General features: G+C 35.1%; 2 protein-coding genes across 3 annotated transcripts; both read left to right on the forward strand.

Moving 5' to 3' along the window:
• Positions 1 to 941: 941 nt before the first annotated feature.
• tspearb (thrombospondin-type laminin G domain and EAR repeats b) lies at positions 942 to 13,513 on the forward strand. The gene is made up of 12 exons (XM_059499350.1): positions 942 to 1,431; positions 4,103 to 4,323; positions 4,472 to 4,698; positions 4,828 to 4,918; positions 5,014 to 5,170; positions 6,493 to 6,624; positions 6,722 to 6,954; positions 8,037 to 8,226; positions 8,757 to 8,989; positions 9,220 to 9,398; positions 9,489 to 9,590; positions 12,407 to 13,513. Exons 1-12 carry the CDS (start codon positions 1,350 to 1,352, stop codon positions 12,558 to 12,560), a joined length of 2,001 nt encoding a protein of 666 aa, XP_059355333.1. The 5' UTR covers positions 942 to 1,349; the 3' UTR covers positions 12,561 to 13,513.
• Positions 13,514 to 14,449: 936 nt separating this feature from the next.
• tra2b (transformer 2 beta homolog) lies at positions 14,450 to 23,874 on the forward strand. Of its 2 annotated transcripts, none has more exons than XM_059499801.1 (8): positions 14,450 to 14,583; positions 16,025 to 16,146; positions 16,721 to 16,880; positions 16,971 to 17,159; positions 17,751 to 17,866; positions 21,421 to 21,528; positions 23,324 to 23,397; positions 23,524 to 23,874. In XM_059499801.1, exons 1-8 carry the CDS (start codon positions 14,551 to 14,553, stop codon positions 23,532 to 23,534), a joined length of 813 nt encoding a protein of 270 aa, XP_059355784.1. In that variant the 5' UTR covers positions 14,450 to 14,550; the 3' UTR covers positions 23,535 to 23,874. The 2 variants fall into 2 exon arrangements, with proteins under 2 accessions (XP_059355784.1, XP_059355785.1); XM_059499802.1 differs by having other exon boundaries at positions 21,421 to 21,519.
• Positions 23,875 to 25,101: the final 1,227 nt, after the last annotated feature.

A 25,101-nucleotide genomic window follows, 5' to 3' on the forward strand; every position in this document is an offset into this window, starting at 1 on the left:
GTTTTGCAAAAATGTAGGCAGAGTCACGTATTTCCAATGAGACTGGGTTGGGAATATCTATGTGGATTTGAGACTTTACTTTGCAACTTTTGGTATCTTATCTATTCACAACTTCTTGTAACACTCCAAAGAGAAAGGAAAACTTGAAATGGCATAATATGACCCCTTTAATAAAGGGTTTCAATGCAGTTACTGTGATATTCTAACTTCATTTATTAAATTATGATTATAATAAATAATAATTATATAAAATTCTTTGTCAGTGTTTTTATAAAAAACAATTTTTTAATTGTACTGGTACAGTATTACTACAGTATATTTATTTTACTGTTTTATAAATATCTGCTTCAGGCAAAATTATACAACTCCACTTTCACTCACATACTTTGGTCTAGTTGAATGATATACAATCACTGAATTCGCATTGCTGTATATTAGACTGTATTGTGCATTGTGTGTTTATCAAATTAGAAGAGTGTTAACCGTATTTCCTTGTAAACATTTGTTTATCCAGCGCTTGTTTCCCCTCCAGCCAGCCACATGGGTGTTGTTGAAGACACAGGTTGATGGGTTGAGATGCAGGTGAGGAAACGATTGACTGAAGGGAGATTTCCTTGACAAGGGGTCCTCAGGGTATGGTGCTCATCACACCCATCGCAACAAGCGATGCAGTTTAGAACAAGAGCAACCTGACACACACACACATGTACGACTCTGGGGAATTCCTCACGACACCTTGAAGACATGAGATAAGAGCTGGAAAAAGCTCTCTCTCTCTCTCTCTCTCTATCTCTCTCTATCTATCTCTCTCTCCTGTGTGTTTCACTCACCCCACCTTTCCCTCTCTTTAACGCCGACCCCTCCCTTCTACAGTTGACTTATTCTCATTTAAATGTCTGTGGGGTAAAACACCTCTCCCTGTTCATAACTCACAGGTGAAGTTTACACTCTCCTTCATAGCACACTGACATGTACAGCAAAGCAGAGAGACCTCAGCCGGACACTGTTCAAGGAGGAAGTTCTTCACAGCCATGGAGTTCTGATAGACTCTCTTGAACAAAAGAAGTTTGGATTTGATAACGCAAAATGCATTGACATTGTATTCTACATTGCTTGATCATGCATTCATTGTAATGCTTATTAAAATAAAAAAGGGACATCAGAGGACAGCAGCATCTTCTGGAGTGAGTAAGATGCCAGTTTAATCGAGTGACACCTCAGCTGTTACCTGGACATCTTCTCATCCTCACAGTGATTTGTTTTGTTGGGATGTAAGGATGGTCTCTGGGCTTTGAGAATCACTTTGTTTCTGGCTGTGTGTGAATGGAGCAGAGAGAGTGGAGACCCTGATGTCGGAGCTGCTGCTGCTGGCCTGTGTGCTCCTCTCCTGGATCATCACCTGCCAGTCTGGACCATGGAGACCTTGCACAGGTCAGGCCTACTTGCTGATTTAATATATAAATACAACTATAAACAAACACATTAGAAGCATTTTATGGAAGAATAATCCATAAGCATTTTTATTTTTTACATTTTAAAATTATATTTTTATTAGATTTTATTTGGAAAAAGTCTAGTCTCAGTCACAGCTTGTCCCCTTTGTTAAAGAAACTATGTGAGTCTTGTTATCCTTTGTAATTATTGCAGATTTTCTACCGAATTGCCAGTGGATTATGGGCTTTATGTTCAGTAAACCATTTCGGAAAACTAAATAAAGGTAGACGGTCATGGGAGGAAAAAAAAACGCTCTTGTAATTCCGACAATGTCAATCAGTTCTTACTGTCACATAATACTCTACTCTTTTCTCTCTTTTTTTTTGGTTATATACTTGGTCAGGATAAGCCACTCTGAATATCTTGTTTCCCAGTGGGATGTAGGTGTAAAAGAAGACACAGATTAGATGTGGTTGCCAGGTGCTGATGTAAAACACTCTGGTGTTGTACAGTGGTTTCATTTGAAAGACTTCATGCTCCGTAGAATGACAATTAGGGGCCATTTCTAAACTATGTATACTTGGTTTGTAACAACTGTTGCTTGACGCACCTAGCTAACAAATATATGTTCTAAGAGCATTTGCTTGCATTCCCATTAAGTTATGAAAATATTATTTCTAAAAAAATTCTGAATGTTCAAAATGTACAGTTTTTGAAATAATAATTTTTTCTTGTTCATGCATTAATGTTAAGAAAACATTTCATTTTATTATTTTGCAAACATTATGGACATTATGAAACATTGATTTCATTATTAAATTTTAGATAAATGTTGAACTAAAATATTTTAAAAGAAAAACATTCTGTGGATAATATAAAGAATATTTTGTTGAGATCATTATTAAAAATAAATCTGAACCGAAGTTGTTCATAACTTTGAGAGAACCTTGCCAGAACATCAACAAAAGTTATCAGAACATTCCCTGTTAGCTGGGCAAATGTCTTCAGCAAATTACATTTGTTAGTGACACTATGTGGAAACAGAACATTTTACATCTCGGTATCATTGCTTTTATTTGAATAAACTCTTTGAAAATATGATATGGTCCCAGGACAGAGCAAGCACAAAATGGCCAGAACACCTGATACAATTGATATTACATTGAAGAGAATCCAAAAAGCTGTGATAAAACATCAAACCAGATGTTTATGGAATTACTGCCTCTCTCATTTTTCATCTCATCATAACATTAAAATCATAAAGGGGCTTATAATGTAACAGGAATAGATTTAGTGTTCCTTCTAACTAAATCTACTCACAGGCAGATGCAGATCTATTAACAGGATAAGCAACTGTTATGGTAACATTATACAAGCAGAATAAAATAGCCTAAAGAATAAAACATGGCAAGGCTTTTCACACACGCTTTGCTGAGTTTGTTAATAATCAACAATGCTGAACAGCTAATGTGGCTAAAATGTTTGTTTATTCAAAAATTTCCTCAAGTTGAGTGTATTGTAGAATTGAAATGAATATTCTACCAGTACGAGTTACAGTATCAGAATCAGCAGCTCAAGATGAGTTATTCAGCTTACAGACCCACTGCATCTGAAGTGTAATCTGTACCAGCATCCTGAAATCACTGAGCTGTATATCTAAATGTGAGGTATTTTGAAAAGCACTGTTTGCTTTCCAAAATGCCTTTTGCTTCGCTGTCTTTGAAATATGATCCATAAAGTGTTCTTCACTTTAACCATTTCCTTCTTTGATTTACTGAAGTGAATCAAAACAAGAGCACTTGCCCTTTGAATCTTTCGTTTATATGCCCTAAATAATTTTTGTAGAATCCTGTAAATCAATTAAACAGTGTTATGGTGTTCAAAAGTTTGGGTTGGTATTTATAATTATATATATATATATATATAAAAAAAAAAGAAATCTCTTTTTTTCACCAAGGCTACATTTATTTGATTAAAATGCTGTAAAACAGAAATATTGTGAAATATTACTACAATCTAAAAAATATTAAATTTTACAATACGCATAAACCCTGGGGGGGGGGGTGCTGGGGGCAGGACCCCCCCCATCTGAGGGTTGTCCCCCCTAAAATTATGATTAAAAACCACGCTTTGTATTGTAAATAACAATGCTTTATACTTTAAACAATTGTGTAAGTAGTAAAACAACACAAATGGGAAAGATTTTTAATCTCCCCCTTCCTTGCTTCACAGTGCTTTGTGTCAAATGCCTGATTTGCTCACACACACACACACACACACACACACACACACACACACACACACACACACACACACACACACACACACACTGTGAGAGAGATGTCAATAGTTATGGAACTCCAGTAAGTAAGGCTGTCGGCTATATTATTCACTTAAACATTGGATAAAGTGATTATTTTATCTTTAATACATGATGCCATGAGTCCACTATGTTTTATTATTATTATGATTATTATTATTATTATTATATATTACTACAGTCTCTTTCTTCTCACATAATGAGGCAATTCCAGCTTAAATGAATTTTTCATGTGTATTTATTTATCATTGTGGTATTTTATTGCTGCTGAATGCACATAATTCATTAAAACAAACAGTATAACGCATTCAAAATGTTATGATAAATTAATGTGAGTTTCTTTTACAGATCTGTTACCATTGGACCTCCTGTCCCGGGTGCTTCCTGTGTCTGGCAGGACTCAGGATGGGATACGCATGGTCCAGTCCAGAGGTGCTCGTGGATTTCAGTTTTCTGGATCTCCACAGCTGTTCAGCTTCCCTGCCTCTCAGCTCTTCATTAACTGTTTCTTCTTTCCCGCTGAGTTCTCCATCGTTGTCACACTGAAAATCCCACAAATGGCTCCTGAGGTGAGAGCAAAAAAAAAAAAAAAAAAGATAAAGATATTGTTGAGTTTAAGTTTGAAAACATCAAAGAACCTTCAGAAGCCATTTCCTCAGAATATGCTGTAGATTTCTGAATGGCGATAGTGATCAGTCTTCACTCTTTGATGTGCAGAAGAGTGAATACATCTTCACACTGTTGGAGGGAGATTCAGATGAGCCGCTCCTCGGCCTGCGTCTGTCCCAAAACAAGTTCCACTTGCTACAGAAGGGTCAGGGTAGCAGGAAACGCATCACTTTTAAGGCAGTAGGGCTGGATGATAACCGCTGGCACACTGTGGTCTTGGCAGTGACGGGACGCTACACAATTCTCACTGTGGACTGTGGCACACCTCTAGAACTGTAAGACTCTCTTTGGGAATGCTGTAGATGATATTTGAGTCAAAATGGGAGAACATTTGTACATTTATGTATTGAACTATATAATTTTGTTGCATTAACTTATAAAATGTCCTGTTTTGTCTCAAACAGAGAGCTTGAAAGACCTTTCCCTGATGATCTAGATACAACTGGTTCCACATTCTTCATTGCTAGCAGAAGACGATGGAACGGCCTTTTTTCTGTACAAAACTCATTTCAAGGCTTTTAGCATTTTAATAAGATTTCCCAATGCACATGAAATCTAAATGTATCAGTTCATTCCACTGTGTTTTGCAGGGTCTGATACGGCAGCTAGTTTTTTTACCTGGTTCAGATGCTACCTCACAAATTTGTCCCTCGTCTGAGCCCCGGCTGTCCGTGCTCTCAGTTCCTCAGGCCCTCTTACACCTGCCAATCAAACCATCATCCACTGACCTTCCCCTCCAGCCTTATGGTGAGACTACAAAAACATTAACACTGGAATCATAGGCTGCATGTCAGTATGCACAGTAATCACTAAAAGTACTCCGCTGGCACATATGTAGAGTATCACCTTGATAACACAATATCATGTATGGTTTCCATTTGCATGCAGGTGTTAGCAAGTCTTCATTCAGTAACTTGATATTTTGAACCTGTAAACTTGTCTAACCAGTAAGAATCTAAATGTAAGTTAATCTAGGTGCAGGTGTTATAGATTGGTTTCTGTGCAGGATATGTCCACTAAGGATATCTTTAAATCTGCAGGAGTCCGTCCTCTAGGAATGCTCTGTGTTTTAGCTGTAAACACAGGTCTGTGATTGTATGGGGATGTGAGTAACTCTATCTCAGAGGCTTGTTACTGATCTGCTGACATTGACTGACAGCCTTGTGCTTTGAGTTTCTCTGTGGCTCAGAAGAAGTGCTGGTGTTTGAAAGCAGGGTGCAGTTGTGCAGGGCTCTCTGTTATGCTTTATACTGTGGGCCTGTTGAGAGACATGACACAGGGCAGTGAGAGGCCATTTTTGCTTTATTTCCCCTTATATAATGTAGGCAGACTTAGGCTTCAATATATATTACATTCATACAGTTTTATGTGAGACAGATTTCTCAATACTTGAGCAATTTTTAAAAAAGATCTCCTTACCAGCTTTCATTTTGGCAAAGCAGTTAATTTCACGTTCAGAATGCTCTAAACTTACCAAAACACTTCATACATGTCTCAAATCAATTGATTTTTCCATTAGTATTGTCACCCAACAAACAAACTTTACATTCATAAAGCACTGACCTAAAAACACAACAGGTAGCACTTCACAATGTTTTCTTCTGTAAAACAAGAATGACACTCTCTACTGTTAGAATTTACTGCAGTAAATGTCACCTGTTCACATTACTGAACAAACTTATTCACAAGTTGTCCCCTTTTGCGTAGGCTAGGCTTGTTTTGGTAGTATTTAATAGAAAATATTTCAACACATGTAGCAATGTAGCTGTTTTGTTCAGCATAGAAATTAAGTTTAACAGTTTTGAAAGGAGTATGAAAATGTGCATGTTGGCTTGTGGTGATGGTTGTGTTTTTGTGAGAAAGGAATTCATGTAATTTGTAGTCTTTGAATGTATTTTGTGGTAAAGCAGTCAAAAATAATCCAGAGTTAAAAGTTCTGAGAATGAATCTCAGAGATTGTAAAAACTATAATAAATCCTACCATTCATCTGTGGAAGCTGTTAATACAGGGTTCATTAATATAGATGGCATAATTTCTGAAACTGAACAGCTCTGTTTATTTGACACAGAGGCAGAGGTTCAGGTGACTGCTGGTGTGATTCCTCCCTGTGGACACTCAGAGGAGGGACAGCTGTGGTTTAACACACTGAAGAGAGGACTGTTTCTCTGTGATGGGATTACATGGCTCAATATGCTGCAGGGTGATTTTGTAACCGTAATTTGCAACTGTTATTTGTATGAATGCAGCTTCTATTTATAACCGCTCAGGTATCTAACTATCAAATTGCATCTCTGCAGTGAAAGAGAAGCTGGACTACGTGGAGGATCACCAGGATTTATTTACCAACTCTGAGACATTTGACATTGAGGTTTTCCACATCACTTCTGTTGGACTTTTCATGGCGACCGCCAACCGTGATTCCAACCTTGGATCAGGAATTTACAAATGGACAGATGGGAGGTTTGAACGATATCAAAACATCAGCACCTATGATGCACAAGCATGGCAGTACTTCACAGTGGGCATAAAGGTGCGTGTGGACTTTTATTGCTTTTATACAATGAATAAAAGTCTACATGGAGTAACTTACATTTTAGTAAACATATTGTAGGTTAATTTGTCTATTTTTGCTCTGCAAACTGCCTAGTAGTGGCATTCAGGATGAATTACAAGTTGGTTGGTAGAATAATTCAATGACTGGTGAATCACTTTTAAAGACTTTTTGTCATTTTTCATCACCTACTGGCATATCTGATACAAATACTCTAATACAAAGACTTACAGTATATCTGAAGCAAACATAGACAAGCGGAGTAATACAAACAGTAAAAACTCTGAGTGCTGTTGGACTGATACATCAGCACTCTTGGAATGCTGCTAAGCCACTCAAATTTGAGGACCGAAACGAACTGTTGTATAAAGGAAACCTGTGATATTGATGGGTCTGCCAAGTGGAACAGCTGCTAGGCCACTATCAGAAGATTGTTCAGAGTAAAGAACGTCTGTTTGCTCATCTCCAGCTGTTCTTTACACATTAGAGTGATTTTTGATGTGGTTTTCAAGTGAGAGAAGGGCTGGAAACCTGGCTCTCAAGTTTTAATGTTGTAAATCACATGTGCATAATAACATAAATTAATTTTGTCTGATGCTGTATCCAAAATTTACAGCAGACACCTCCTGCTTCCCTTCACCGTAACTTACTGCATAATTACAGTAAAGAGTTAGAAAGCCGTATGGGACTCTGTTAATACCTGCAGTGCAATTATCCATATGTTTTTCTTCTTGGAAGTCTAAGATAAAATTATGATTCATGTTCAATTTAAGGTGAAATAGAGGGTGGAAGGCTTTGTAATTGCATCAGTGACCAGTTATTAAAAGATAAATCAGTGCACCATTAAACTAAAGTTCAGAGCTAGTCAATTCATTAAAATATTCCCATCAGCACAGCTTTGAAATCTGTCTGGGATAATGAAAAAGCCTCTGAAGATGCAGAAAGCACCTACAATTATGAAGTACAAAACTCATTACAATTTAATTCTGTTTTTCATCACAGTGCCCTTTAATTTACTGAGGCTGCTGACATGTTTTCTTACAATCATTTTCCTGTGACAGAAGTTCCTGGTTGTTGCTAACTGCAGAAGTAAGGATGCAGGAGACCAGGAGCAGTCTGTGATATATAAGTGGAGCTCAAGGAAGCTGAAATTTATTCGCTATCAGACACTGAACACACACAGTGCTCGTGACTGGGAGGCTTTCAACATTCAAGATGAAACTTTCCTCGCCGTGGCCAATCATAGACAAGGTAATGTTTATCAGAACAGCTCATTGCACATCTGTCATCTCATGTGGCGTTATTGTTGTCCTTTTAAATTGTAAAAGTCAACAGGTTTTATCTGCTGCACAATAAGAGGAGGAAGTTCATTTATATGATTTCTAAAAGAAGATTAAACTTGAATTCCATACAAATCTCATACAAATCTATGGTCTTTGAGGCACACAATCGGAACAAAAACACCATCAAGGAAATCTTTTTAAGGCTAAAAGGTCTCCTTGTTTATGTGGTTCACTTTGATTCTGAACTTGATGTCTATTCGCTCACGAGAGCACACTATGCTCATCCATTCGTGTGATGTTCTCACGTGTGCCTCTGGCATTGATCAAAGCGGAAACACAGGCATAAAAGACACCTTTCATAGCACTTCATAACCATACAGGCCCCATCTATACACCTGCATCTGCTGGAACCCATCCAAACTGAACCATTTCTGTGTTAAAATGAGGCTGAAGAACTGTTTCCAGGCTCATATATGTTGATTTTTATTTTGTCCACAGGGGAGAGAAACCATAATATTGACAGTGTAATCTACAAGTGGAACCCAGTTACTCAGTTTTTTGAGGTCAACCAGACAATCCCCACGACTGGTGCTTATGACTGGGAGTTTTTCACCATCGGCCCATATTCCTTTCTCGCAGTCGCTAACACTTTCAATGGAAGATCTACAGTCATTGATTCTACCATCTATATCTGGCTGGGAGGGATGTTTCAGCCTTATCAGTTCATTACAGTGAGTGAAACTGTTATTTTATCGTCTCTCAGCATGATCATCATCACAATGGAAGCAGCAAGGGGACATACACATCCCTTTGTTCCCTGATCTGCAAATCAGTTTGGAGTTTTTAGTGTTTTTGAAACCATTTTTGATCAGTAATAAATTATACATGATTACATTATAAATGTCTTTACAGTCACTTGAGTAAGTACACCTGTCTGAGCAAAAGCATGCATTTCTTACAGACCTTTGGGGCGATAGACTGGGAGATGTTCCAGATTGAAAACAGGGTCTTCTTGGCTGTGGCCAACAGTCAGATGCTGACGGAGGAGGGCAAGATTCTGTACTCCATCAACTCCACCATCTATGAGCTCAGCATGGCATCTCAGACCTTCATCAAGTTTCAGGAGATTGAAACGAACAGGTGAATTGTATGGTCTTCATTAGAAAAAAACATTACTTTTCAGTTTTAATGTTTTTATTTAAGGAACACTTTGTTGTCTGGGTCTTTCAGTGCTTTGGACTGGGAGTATTTTACTGTGGGAGATGACAAGTTCCTGGTGGTCGCCAACTCCTACGATGGAAACTCATACTCTCTTAATAGTGTTATATACAGGTACAGCTCTCGTATTGCACCAGGGTTATTTTAGTCAACTAGAACTAAAACCATAAAATGTTTTAATCTACTTTAAATAAAACAAATATTAACTGAAATAGAATATGAAAAGAAAAAAATGAAACTTATTTTTATTTCAGCTAGTTACCAAAAAAAATAAAATAATAATAATAATATATATATATAAACACACTCACACACACAGTATTTATATATATATATATATATATATATATACAGTATATATGGTTACAACTTACAGCTTCAGTATCTCAAAAAATTTTAATATTCCATTTTGAGCTTGATTAGTTTGATTAATTAAGAGGTACCCAGTAAATTTATTTTTTAATTTACTGGGTACCTCTTGGGCTAGTTTAGAACATGCAACCACAATTATGGGAAAGACTTCTGACTTGACAGTTGTCCAGAAGACAATCATCAACACCCTCCTCAAGGAGTGTCAGCCACAGAAGGTCATTGCTGAAAGGGCTGGTTGTTCATAGAGTGCTGTATCAAAATATATTCATAGAAAGTTGACTGGAAGGGAAAAGTGTGGTATGAAAAGTGTACAAGCAACAGGGATAACCACAGCCTTGGGAAGATTGTCAGGAAAAGCCGATTCAAGAACCTGGGAGAGCTTCACAAGGAGTGGACTGAAGCTGGAGTCAGTGCATCAAGAGTCTCCACACTCAGACGTCTTCAAGAAAAGGGCTACAGTTGTCACTTTCCTAGAACCAAGCCACTCCTGAACCAGAAAAAAAAAACATCCGAAGCATTTCACCTGGAGTAAAGAGAAAAAGAACTGGACTGTTGCTCAGTGGACCACAGTCCTCTTTTCAGATAAAAGTAAATGTAGCATTTCATTTGGAAATCAAGGTCTGGAGTCTGGAGGAAGACTGGAGAGACACAGAATCCACAGTCCAGTGTGAAGTTTCTACAGTCAGGAATGATTTGGGTGTTGTGACGTCTGCTGGTGTTGCTCCAATGTGTTTTATCTAGTCCAAAGTCAATGCAGCCATCTACCAGGAGATTTTGGAGCACTTTATGCTTCCATCTGCTGACAAGCTTTATGGAGATGCTGATTTCATCAAAAGGAGCCCCAACCAAGTATTGAGTGCATAATTAAACCTGCTTTGGAGATCTTGATCTTGGATTGATCTTTGAGAAAATATTCTAATTGTTTGAGATACTGATTTTTTTATTTTCCTAAGCTCTAGTCTAAGTCATAATCATCAGAATTAAAACAAAAAAAAACTCTTTAAATATTTCAGTTTGTGTGCAATGAATCTAGAATATAAGAAAGTTAGCTTTTTTTAATTAAATGACAAATAATAAAGAACTTTTATATATATATTAGTGCTGTCAAATTTAATTGCATCCAAAATAAAAGTTTTTGTTTACTTTATATATGTACATATATTGTGTATATTTATTATGCATTATATAAATACACACAAATACAGAATGTATTTACATGTTTATACATTTATATATTCATATTCTTATATTTTATATTATATATAAATATATTTAATATATAAACATGACATTTTTTGTATTATGTTTGTATTAATATATGCATAATAAATATACACAGTACACACACATATATTATGGAAACAAAAACTTTTATTTTGGATGTGATTAATCGTGATTAATCATTTGATAGCACTAATATATATATATATCAGAATCAGAATCAGAAAGAGCTTTATTGCCAAGTATGCTTGCGCATACAAGGAATTCGTTTTAGTGACATAAGCTTCCAGTAAACAGAGACAACAACACACAGACAAAAAAAAAAAAAAAAAATTTCCAGGAGAATTACAAATTGGCAAATAAATAAGTGTATAAACAATTGTGCTATAAATGATAATGGAATAGGATTGAGTGAGATGCAGGAATGTTCTAGGATGGAGGGGTAACAAATAAATATAAGGATATTGCACATTTTTGCATAACGCTTACGTTTAAGTGGGAAACATTTACATATATATGTACATATATATATATATATATATATATATATATATATACATATATATAAATGAGAATATCATGGAAAAGTTCTTTATTATTTGTCATTTAATTCAAACAAACTAACTTTCTTATATTCTAGATTCATTGACATGTTAATACACATATTAACAAAATTATTAAAACTTTAATATTTAAAATGAAATGTAGGTAAAAAACAAGAACATATAAAAATTAAATATTAACAAAAACTATAATAGAATAGAAATTATATTATATGTATGTTTTATTTATTATGTTTACTATTTTAGCTGTTTTTATGTTTTATTGATTATGAGTGATGCACTAATTGGATGACACTTTAATTCCGTTTTAAATGTTACAATGACAATAAACATTTGAATTGAACTAAAAAGGAGAAATTCTGTGTTCGTCAAAGTGTACGTTTTCCCAGAGTTTTCACTGGTCTGTACGATACTGCTCCATTATGGTACTACCAAGGGTCATATTAAAAGACATTAAAATATTCTATATATAAAAATGTCATTCTAAGTGTGTTAAAATTGTTCTATAGCCTTATTCAAAATGTATAGTAAAAAAACTTCTTATGTCAGCACTCAATCAGGCATGAAAAAAAGATGTAAAGGCAAAAGTTTTTTATTTTTATTTATTTTTTTTATAAACAGGCAGTCCTGTACCTGACAAGTTGACAGCAATTCTGTTTAATACTGCTAGTAGTTCTGAAATGACACACTGCAACTTTAAGTAAATTGACAATCTGACAATGCAATGCATACTATCCAAATGTTTTATAAACATTATAAATGTGTGATTTGCAGGTGGCAGGGTTATGAGGGGTTTATCCCGGTGCACAGACTGACAACCAATGGCTGCAGAGATTGGGAATATTTTAACACAACCGATGGCTCCTACCTCATCTACTCCAGTGCCAGAGTTGCTCACTCTAAAGTCCTTAAATTAAGGACCATCTAGTGGCACTAGACATATGGACAGTATCTGCTGGGAGACTAGCTGCCAGAATCAGCAACTCAAAGCATGGACATAAGTGAACCCCCATAGCAGATGTTCTTCAATTCAAATGTTATCCAAAACTTAATCACATGATGACACTTCAACACATGCACTTAATGACATACCTTGAAACCAGCTGAAGGATGAATCTCTTCACTAACATTCAAAACAGTCCACTGACCGCCTGAACGACACAAAACACGTAAAAACACACATTTCAGAAGACTTATACCTGCACTTATTTGCACACAGATCATCAATATGCTTTGTTGATTAAAATGTCATTATGTCCTGTGGTTATGCATCATTACTCTGCACATGAAGACAGATAACAATTTATGGATGACTGGAAAAATAGTTTTATCTGCCAGCAAAGACACTATTTAACTGTACTGTACTGTCTGTAAGCTAATGATTTATTATTATTATTATTTTTATTAGAAGGCCTTTAAATTGAAGTATTCAAGCATATGCAATAAATATAATTAAGACATTATTTATAATAGATAAATAATAATAAAAAAAGAAAACAAGGATTTCAATAATACACAGACTATTTTCTTTTTATGTTATAACTATGACTTATTTTAGAACTTGATTGTGTTGTAAAACAATGGTTTTTTTTTCTGTTTGTCATAATTATTAGTGGGCTGTGCCGCATTATATTGCAATATAAGTCATACTGATGCATTAAACAATTTTCATTTTTTTATTTTAGTAAGTTTATTATCCTTTTGGGTTTGTCAAGAAATGCAGGCCATATTCATCCTGTCTTGGGCTTAAAGGAAAATTATTGTCAAAATAATTATTTTGTGCCAATGCACATTTTTAATGAAGATCATACTTCACTCTACACGTGCTTATTTATTGTGTTATTTTTTGATATTATAAAAAGTCGCTCTTTAAAAGACGTTTAAATCTGATGGCAGAAACTCTCCTGACGCTCATTAAAATAATTACACAAAAATGCAATTTTGGATCTTTGGCGCCATCTATTGGAAACTCAATATAAATGTTAGTCAGGTCACCATTATATACCGTTAGCGCTTTTACAGTGAAGATTGTGTCAAAGCAGCTTTACAGTATTAAACAGGGAAATTGTGTGTCGAAATACTTTGTTATTTTAAAATTATAATTTATAGCTTTAAAAGAACTAAGAATACGTGTTTGTGAATGTAGAAAGGTAATAACAAAAATAAATGCTTTTTGTTTTTATGTTAGTATTATCCCCCCTGCCCCCCCTGCTGTTTTTCTAAAAATATGAATCATTTATAAAAAAGATGTTCGCTGTTGTGTATAAAACAAAACATAGACTACTAAGGCAGCAAAATGCGAATTTCTAAGTATAACGCTTAAATAACTCTTTTAAAAAAGTATTGGAGTATACCGTTACTTCAAACAATCAGGTGAAGAAAACAAATACAGTTTCCCATTCATATAATTTCTAGTGTAGTGAATGTGGGAAAAATTACTATCAGCGCCGTCCAATCGTTGTCTTGCACAGTTACCTCTATTAAATATCGACCAATCAGGTCCTTGCTTACTGAGTAGTAAAGAATCTTTTCGAAGTAGGAACAGCCACCCCGCATTTGATGCCAGTCGGATGGTATATTTCTTTTTTTAACCGTTGCTCTATGCAAAATGAATTGAATACAGGTCTGGTAGTGTAAACCGTATGTTTATTATAGATGTATAAATAATGTAAAGGCTTTGACAATAAGCTTTTATCTGTGTAGTATTTTCGACGGAGCCTGTTTCGACGCCCTCTTGCGGACGTTGCTCCGTGGGAGTGGAAACGCTGGTTTCTAAATGAAGCCTCTACGACCGAGAAAAGCGTTACCAGACGCTCGATCCGTTGTTTATGCGTTTTGGCACTCTATCTATTTGTGTTTCATTATCTTTAATTTCTCGTGCAGTGCTACCATTGCAGCGTAATACATACTAAACAAAAATGAGTGACGCCGAGAAGGAATTCGTAGAGCGGGTATGTAACGTTAGTATTTTTTGTACTGTTTTGTTTTTGTTTGTTTTTTGCACGCGCTCTTATATGTTTTTTTCTAGAAATGCCTTCCATATTGTGTGCTAGCCAGCAGGACTGAGTCAGACTGGCTTCATTCATTTTGTAAAATCTGATCTGATCTTATTAATGAAGAAATGCAATGATTTTATAACGTCTTTAGAAACTTAATAAAATGATATAACTTGTACATATTATATGGATATCGGTTAAAGTAAGTTAAGTTAGCCAGCTTCAGTACTAGCAGACCGACAATATAACGTTACTTCAGATCAGAAAGATCTTTATCCGTCAGTTTTTGCTTTTGCAATATTAAAGCAATTTTTTTTTACATAACTGTTTTAACCAAATTTGGTTTTGTCTTCGCGTGTATTCGATATAAACTGTATGAGTAACACTTGCTACTAATACTCGGGAGAAGCTCATCCTGAGCCTTAAAGTTAATCTCATATGCACAAAATGCTAATTCGTTTCAAAATCACGTGCACTTTTAATATTATAACGACATTAGTATTTTGCTAATATTGTAACAGAACAGTAGACTTGATATGTAACGTATTAGGCATATCAGAATTATTCTTTCAAATCCTTCAAGTTGACTTGAATTACTTTATTTAATATAACAAGAAATGCAGTTAAGTATTAGTTTGTAATTGGAGTAATATGCATGCATGCACAAGGCTCAGGATGCACCTGTAAGTATCTAATTGCTCTTCATGATGGATATTCAAGCTCACTTTTCATTTCTGTTGGTTGTGATGTCTGGTGTTTACACATTCTTCATCCTTTTTGTTTTTGTTTTTTTGTTAAGGTTAAGGTTGGAAGAAGAAAAATCTGGATGAAGTCAAATGTCAAGTTGTTAATGCAAATAATTTGAAGCTGAATTTTCAGTGCATGCTAATTTTCGGAGCAAAAGAAGTCCCCATATAGCATTTATGGGCATTGAGAGAAAAGAGGGAAGAGGAATGAAGTCAGAAATGAAATTGAAACTGAAGAAAGAAGAAAAGATGTGTTATGAAGTTAAGATCAGAAGTTATCTGGGATAAGATCACAGCGTTAAGTAACTCTTTAGTATGTTTGTCCCATGCGTGCATGCAAAAATCTTCTGGTGTCCATTTGTATTACAATAGTTACTATTGTCCTGTAGCATGACAGATTTACAGGTAGTAATTTTCATAAGTAATAATTCATTACATGTCAAAAATCTACCAATTTCAATGTTCTAAGTGCTTCAAAGTAATTTTAGGCTATTAACACTAGTTCCTGAACCTGCAGGGAAAAGGCCACTGCATATTATCCTAGTCTAGAATGGTCTCAGACTCATTTATATGCATACAGTAATTAGTTGAACATTCTCAGTTTTACCATGTTTTCTGGCTCAAAAATGATTTGGATGTGGTTGGTTTAGGAGTCCCTTTCGACCTCTAGGAGCTCAAATCCTAGAGGATCTGCTAAGTCAGCCAGTCGCTCACCTGCTCGGTCGAAAGAGGCATCCCACCACTCCAAGTCTCGCTCCAGGTCCAAGACTCGGTGAGGATTTCTAGTTTTTTTTTTTTTAGGTCAAACAATCTACATGGGAAAGCAAGGGTCTTCACCTTGTCCTTAATTAATTAATAATAAACTTTATTTGTATAGCACCGTGAATAAAAGGAATGATGTTCAAAGTGGTTTACAAAAAAAAAAAAAAAAAAAAAATCATGGGTAAACAGCTGTTGTTGCGTTTGAATAAGTCCAAAACTACATGTCATTTGAAAAGGTTGAAATGTCTTTGTGGCTCAGCTACTAGTGGAATTCCCAGTACACAGAGTTTCAGAGTAGAAGTCACATCTGCTGCTTTCCAGTTAAAAGTAGAAACGATGTTTGGTCCAGATTAATAAAAAAATAAAAAAAAGGTTCTCCATCCAGGACTTTGATTTTAAGCACACTGCAGCTGATCTTTTGACATCATGCATTGGTAGCAACTTGATATATAATGAAATTGAAGCTGGAGGTTCTTGTCTGTCTAAGAAGTTGAAGACCGGACTTATCACTTGGTAACTTGATAGTCTCTCTGTCTGTTGTTTTTTAACGGTGCTCTTTTTCATTTTACTCCATCTTTCTGCAGGTCCCGTTCCCATCGGAGCTCTCGCCGACACTACAGTCGTTCCCGTTCTCATTCTCGCCGGAGACGTTCACGCAGCCGCTCGTACAGCAGTGAATATCGTCCGCACCGCAGTCAAAGTCATTCTCCTATGTCCAACCGTAGACGACACCTTGGAGATCGGGTGACACAACGAGTCGGATCCATACATGATGCTCTATGCAGCGTTTTCATAGTGCTATATTGTAATCTGTAAAGTTTTCTTCACCTTTAGGCAAACCCAGACCCAAACAGCTGCCTGGGAGTGTTTGGCCTGAGCCTGTACACCACAGAGAGAGACTTGAGGGATGTCTTCTCCAAGTTTGGCCCTCTGAGTGATGTCAGCATTGTGTATGACCAGCAGTCTCGACGCTCCAGGGGCTTTGCCTTTGTCTACTTTGAGAACAGAGAAGATTCAAAAGAGGTAAATTTTTCCAGCTGAATAGTAACATGAAATTTAGCTGAAAAATTTGATTGGTTAATAAACTGCAGCTGTCTTTTGTATAGATTTCCATAAAGCAAAAAGTTTGCTTTGTTCATACAAGAAATGAGAATGATCTGTATTTGCTGAAATCACTAATTGATAATTTTACGTAGTTTTTCCAATTGCTTGATTCAGACGGTTAAAGGAATATTTCGCCTCCAAAATATGAGAAATCTGTTATGATAGACAGCTGAAGAACTCATTTACTTTTGGGATAGCCTAAAAATGAGTAAACGTTTACCAAATTTTCATTTTTGGGTGAACTATTGCTTTAAATAGTCAATTAATTAGACATTTCTATGTATTGGTTGTAGTATGCTGCATATTTGAAAACACTAGTTTGTCAGTAGCAAAGGTGCAGTATTTACCAATTTTTTTTTTTTTTTTTTTTTTTTTAAGTACAGTACAGAATGTACTGTTCTCACTGCTATTTTATGGGCAACAATAGAGACTTAATTGGGATTAATGGCTTTAAGCAGAAAGAATTGTTGTGTGCTCAGTATGGGTTATTCTAGTCTGTTTTGGTTTTAGGCTAAGGAGCGTGCAAATGGTATGGAACTAGATGGCCGTAGAATCAGAGTCGACTACTCGATTACCAAGAGGCCACACACACCTACTCCAGGAATATACATGGGCAGACCAACATAGTGAGTCCGATTCCTTGCAGTCTGTTTAACCTTCTGAAGTCGATTAATCAGTGTTGGGGGTAATGCATTACAAGTAACGCGAGTTACGTAATCAGATTACTTTTTTCAAGTAACTAGTAAAGTAACGCATTACTTTTTAATTCACAAGAAAAATTCAAAAAAGTAACGCCAGTTACTTTGTATTCCCATTTTTTGACTGACAAGCCTCCTATTCCCATATTGGGAGAAATCGGAAGTATGGAGGCGTTGTGTGCGCTGTGTGAACATGTTACTGTAGTTCTAGACTAAATGTGAATGTGCATTAATTCATCCCACTCACAAAAAAACAAAAAACAAAACAGATTTAGTATTCATCAAAATTAATCAAAACAGTGAAATGCAAACTCAGAATATGACGCAAACCTGCAATAGCTAAATATATTAAATAACACAAATGTATCTATTCCCATTTTATTAACAGTGTCTTTGCTGCTGACCTTTAATGATCCAGTTCAACCATACTAATAATTTAAAAATGACTTTAGATAAACTAACAATTGTGCTTCATTGTTTTTTTTTATTGCTGAAGAGTGTTGAACCTTCTTCTCCTGTGTTCTACTGTACAGATGTGAATTTACTTTTCCTTCAGCCTGAGGTTTATTCATTACACTTTTTGGTGTGAAAGGGCTTTTACATTTGCTATAAATAGAACTTCTTATATTAAAAAACAATCAAGCCCTGCTCATATTTAAAAAGTAACGTGAAAGTAACGCAAAAGTAATGTAACACATTACTTTCCATAAAAAGTAACTAAGTAACGTATTTAGTTACTTTTTTAGGGATTAACGCAATATTGTAAGGCATTACTTTTAAAAGTAACTTTCCCCAACACTGCGATTAATGCGTATACGCGTTATGAGTCATTTTCTCCTGATAACCCCGAAAAAAAATTAAATTACACTTTCAGTTTTGATCGTACAGATAAGAGCAATACATCAATCGAATCTGTAAAGGCTCTACTTTTTTTGTATACAGACATAACAACAAAACTTTGTGCACTTATAAAATAAAGATAACAAACAAAGTGTGCTGTCTGCAGCCTTTGTCTGCGCTGATCTTCATTTAGACACGCGTCATTAAAATGAACTGTAACTTAGTGAATACTCAACAAAGAGACATGGGAGATATATCTATAGAAAGCCTGACATGTCTACTTTTAAACTAAACAAGTGCTGCCAAAAACAAATATTCTGTGATCAAGTAATCCTTATGAAAACAACGCGATGTCCGTTTTTCATGTCTCCCTTCATTATCTTCTAATGTGACCACGCTCAGTGTTGGGGAAAGTTACTTTTAAAAGTAACGCCTTACAATATTGCGTTACTCCCTAAAAAAGTAACTAAATACGTTACTTAGTTACTTTTTATGGAAAGTAATGTTACATTACTTTTGCGTTACTTTCACGTTACTTTTTTGAATATGAGCAGGGCTTGATTGTTTTTAATATAAGAAGTTCTATTTATAGCAAATGTAAAAGCCCTTTCACACCAAAAAGTGTAATGAATAAACCTCAGGCTGAAGGAAAAGTAAATTCACGTCTGTACAGTAGAACACAGGAGAAGAAGGTTCAACACTCTTCAGCAATAAAAAAAAACAATGAAGCACAATTGTTAGTTTATCTAAAGTCATTTTTAAATTATTAGTATGGTTGAACTGGATCATTTAAGGTCAGCAGCAAAGACACTGTTAATAAAATGGGAATAGATACATTTGTGTTATTTAATATATTTAGCTATTGCAGGTTTGCGTCATATTCTGAGTTTGCATTTCACTGTTTTGATTAATTTTGATGAATACTAAATCTGTTTTGTTTTTTGTTTTTTTGTGAGTGGGATGAATTAATGCACATTCACATTTAGTCTAGAACTACAGTATCATCATGTTCACACAGCGCACACAACGCCTCCATACTTCTGATTTCTCCCAATATGGGAACAGGAGGCTTGTCAGTCAAAAAATGGGAATACAAAGTAACTGGCGTTACTTTTTTGAAAAAGTAACTCAGATATTTTCTTGTAAATTAAAAAGTAATGCGTTACTTTACTAGTTACTTGAAAAAAGTAATCTGATTACGTAATCGCGTTACTTTTAATGCATTACCCCCAACACTGACCACGCTCTATTCAGATTCTAATGTTTCACTGAAGCGCGCGGCTTGAAAACGCCCACACAACAGAAGACAACGCAGAGAGGCTGTTCTTCAAGTTTTTATTTTACTGTTTGCTTCGCGATGAGAGGAATAAGACATAATTCACCCCAAAAAGATGTGATGTGGTTGAGGATTTGAGATTTGGATTTCCTCAGAAAAAAAGAATGAAGCACTTTATTCAGCAGAGATCATAAACATGAGTAAGTCTCTTTTTATTTATTTATATACTTGTACTAGTTTTCACATAACGTGTAAACATTTTACTAGTTAGACTTTTTCCAAAGACTTTTTCCAAATTATAATTACTGACTTAAAGCATAATCAAGTGAAATATTATGAAGTTTCAATAACAATATACAATACTATACCATTCAAAAGCTTGATGTAAATAATATAAATGTAACTGTAACATATGTAACAAACAATGCTGTTCTTTCAATTTATCCCCCCTAAAAACCTGAAAAAATATTCTCAGCTTTTTTCAACATTAATAATAACAATGATAATAATAACAATACATTTTTTTGTAGAAAATCAGATTGTTAAAAGGATTTCTGAAGGATTGTGTGACTGGAGTAATGATGCAAAAAATTCAGTTTGAAAGTCAGCTTTGATTGTTCCTAATAAACTCTTTACCTGCACTCGCAAGTGGATATTAAATTATGTTGTGGGATAATTAAATATATTCTAAATAAACTACAAACATAAAACTATATAGATTTATTTTGTCCTTACATTCTTTCTTGTATCTCTTCCCTCTCAGTGACACAGATGACTGAAAGGCTCATTATGCAGCTCATTATGCAGGCCTTTGTCTTCTCAGGTGTAAATCACAATGATATTCATGATAGTTGACGCCTACTCGCATATGACTTTTATGAACAAAAAGTGTCTTAGAAAAAAACTGATCGATTTTCAAAAAGGCTTCTTTGATTTAAACATGAGTAACATAAAGTACTGCATGTTTAATAATAATAATAATTACTTGCATTTATATATCAAAACGAGGCACGGGTGTTTTTATATCACTATTTCTGAAGGAAGACTTGCATGTTATATGCCTGATAACGCAGCGTTTGTGAGCGTAGCTCTGCTTTGTTTACAGCTGTTTCTGGGGAAACCTCTATTTCTCGCACTTTATGCATCTCCTGCTCGGAAATAATTAATTTGCATTTTCATTAAGTTCACCTGATTTACGCAGCAAACATATTTTGTTTGTTATCCAAAATATTTTGGTGGGGCTCTGTTCTTACTGATGAGCCATGCCTGCTGATAACTGAATATCTCTGTTATGGTAAAAGGTCTTGATCAGTGTTGTGTATTTCAGTGATCAATGTTGAATTCAAATCATTTTTCTTGTGTGCAGTGGCGGAGGCCCGAGTGTAAGCCGTCGCCGTGATTACTATGATCAAAGCTATGAGCGTGGATATGATCGATATGATGACCGTGACTACTACAACAGCAGGTCATACAGGTGGTTCCCCTACTGTTCAACAGTCAGTATGTGTTTGTAGAGACATCCCACAATCCTACATTGCTCAACAATAAGGATTCCTCCCTGCTGGGAGAGTGGATTAGATTTGGGCTTAACCAGATGATTTTGTTACTCATTTCACTACAAAATATTTGATGTTAAATATGCTGTAAATTGTAAAACACACTACCATGCTAAGAAAAGTTTAAAGATAAGTTTTTTTTTTTTGTAATGAAAAAAAAGTTTCTTGAGCACCAAATCATCTCATATAATGACTTCCAAAGGATCATGGGACACTGAAGACTGGCATAATTCTGCTGAAAATTCAGTTTAGTCATTACAGGAAAAATTGTTTTAAACTATTTAAAATTGTAATGTTATTTGACTATTGACTTATTTTAACTGTATTTTTTTATATAAAAAATGTATCCTTGGTGAGAGTAAGTCCTCTTTCAATATACATTTTCTTTACAAAAATGTTGACATTGATTTTAAGGTTTTTAATTCTCAGTAATATCTAAATGCTATGCAGCTATAATTATAAAGTAAAAAAAAAAATTCCTGAAAAGGTAATTATTATTTTTTTAAAATCAGTTTATAATTAGTAGGTGCCTACAGGAATACCACAAATCATATTTTTTGAACATGCTAATCTCTGTTAGAAAGCTAAATAACAGTACACATAGCTTTTACATGAGCAGAGATTATATTCAGTAGATTTTAGAAAAACAAAAATTGTATGAGATTAGTGAAGGTAAAGTGTAGAGTTGATGAGCACCACTGGTCAAATAGGGCAAGTGACAGTTGATTCATCTGGCCTGAAACACTCACACACTCACAGACTGGCTTCAGGACAGCTGCTTATTCTTACTGTTGAGCCCTGGGGTGTATTCCAAAAAGCAGGTTATGTGACATACCCAGGTATGTGCGAGGATAAGCGAGCAGCGCACAACATTATATAATATTACTATATGTAGGCCTATATATATATATATATATATATATATATATATATATATATATATATATATATATATATATATATATATATAATTTGTATGATATGTTAATGATGAAGCGCTAATGTAAGTAATAAAGTAATATAGGCCTATTATTCTAATATGATTATTTATTTTATTGGCATATGTGTTATCTGTATAAATTATAAAACATTATGATAAGGTAATTTATTATATATTGTTACGTTTTATATTATCATCTCACATGGATCTGCATTTTCTATAATGTCTAAATTCTAAATCAGAGACATATCTGATATGACTTAATATATAATAAGCATCAAACAAACAATATAATTAATATTCTCAAAAAAAAAAAAACAATTAGGTGGCGCTATGCACTAAGCATGTAAACGACCAGTGAACAAAAGAAGAAGAAATAAACAGCATGGTGTGCTTTTTCTTAGTGTCCGTTTCCATAGTGACTAGGCGATTCTCGCTCTGTTGAGAATGTCTTAAGTCTTAACCAGGAACATACTCTGTGTTCCCGGACGTGTTTTTGGAACCACGTACCTCGAGTAAGCAAGGTTTGGGGTTAATGAACCGACAGTTCATGGTATAGTTGACAGTGCTTTCTGGAATACACCCCTGGTCCCATAGACTGCATAATACATCAGTTCACTTTGCAGACAGCAAAGTATTTTTTAACATGAAGCATGTGTACTATGCCTTTTACCTTTTTAAATGGCATGCAATGCTACAGTTTTGAATGTCACTTCTTTGTTGCGATCTGTAGATGCTGCCGTTTGCATTAAACCTCAGCTCTCTGTTCACAGGAGAAGATCTCCCTCTCCCTACTACGGCCGAGGACCGTATAGGTCAAGATCACGCTCTCGCTCCTACTCCCCTCGTAAGTACTGCACAAACACTACCACTATAACTTACATCTGTTGTCTCCCTGGCTTTATATTTCGAGAGTGCTTCAACTGTGTAAAATAAAACCAAGTATTAAGTAAACCTTTATTTGTTTTTACAGGTCATTACTGAAGTGAAGTTCGACTCCTTTCGCCATCCCTGAAGAGGATGTTGATGACAATGACATTATTGTTGACGTAGATGTTGATTTCTGGTGACATAAGTTCGGATGTACTTTAAAATCAATCCCTTTGATTTCTTGCCTGAAGGTTTCACATGTCTTTGATTGATCTGGATATTCCAGTATGAGTATTTGTGCACAGTTGGTTTTTGGTTTAGTTTTTTTCCGATCTGATGCTGAACTTGCGTTTATTTTATATGATAAAGTGTCCTGCTCACACCCTATTATGTTTTTATGCGTTTTAAGCTTAGCAGTGGTCTTGCAATAAACTGCTTTATACCTCCCACCTGATGTGAGCTTCTGCTTGAATCATTCAGAGCATTGAAATCTGTTTCAACCCTATTGAAATCCTTGTTGTAGTGTTCAGAATCAGAAGTGAGATGAATCCACTGCATATTTATGCAATGCATACACATTTTCTCTTAAGACATTTGCCTTGAGCTACAGTGAAATTAATACTTTTATTGAATAGAAATGCTATAACACCATTGCCTGAGCTCTGTTCCAATTTATGTCTCAGTACCTCAGAGAATATATTGGTAATAATAGGATCATCTAAAGTACTTCTCCAGTATGTGTAAAAATGTAGTTTAAAGTACTCCGGGATTTAGCATTAATTTGGACATGGTGTGGGTGTCTGCTTTAGCTGACCAATCTGGGATTTCCTACTTTTACTGTGCCTGGCTCTTGGAGTGATTTTAATTGGGTTTCTGAAGTTCTGAAATCAGCATCATTAATATATTTAAGGTGTTTTTAAGCAGCACAAACTGACATTAACTGGTCCCTTTTTAGTCACAGATTGTGTTATAAGGAAAGATTAAGCTGTTGTAACACTTTTGCTACTCGGCACAGCTGCATTTGGAGACCTATAATGTTGTAGGGTCTGATTTGGAGCTCTGATAAATAATGTTTTGGGGACACAGGAGAAAACCCCAGTATACTGCAATACAGAGCAATCCTGTTCTTGATGTATAGTCTTCTAAATACAGAAACTGGCAGAGGGGTGCAAACAAAATTTCAGGTAAAAGACCTTATGTTAGAATCCCCCCACAGATTGACTTTCAGCATACCATTGCAATAAATGAAATCATCTGGATATTCAATAACAATTTATTAATTTGGAATATATATATATACACACACACACATGGAATAAAAATTTTATTTGAGATTGTTCAAAAATTAGTTCTCTTTAGAAGGCTCTTACCACGGTCTACATAAGTGGAATCAATGCATTATATATATATATATATATATATATATATATATATATATATATATATATAACGCTCATGCACCTCCTAAATCATAATTCCATAAGGTTTCTTCACATTCCTGTTTCTTTTCCATTGACATGGGCGTTACCAGAGAAAGTCCCTTTTTCCAGCTGCTATTTTCTTTAGAGTCTGTGCTTACACCGTTACAGTCCCAATTATTAATCGTAGATTAAATATCGAATCAAACACGAAGACAGTACACCATTATAAAACAAACAACGAGTTATTGTCACAAGGGACA

Source organism: Carassius carassius, chromosome 19 (assembly GCF_963082965.1).
Source record: "Carassius carassius chromosome 19, fCarCar2.1, whole genome shotgun sequence".
Lineage (NCBI taxonomy): Eukaryota > Metazoa > Chordata > Actinopteri > Cypriniformes > Cyprinidae > Carassius > Carassius carassius.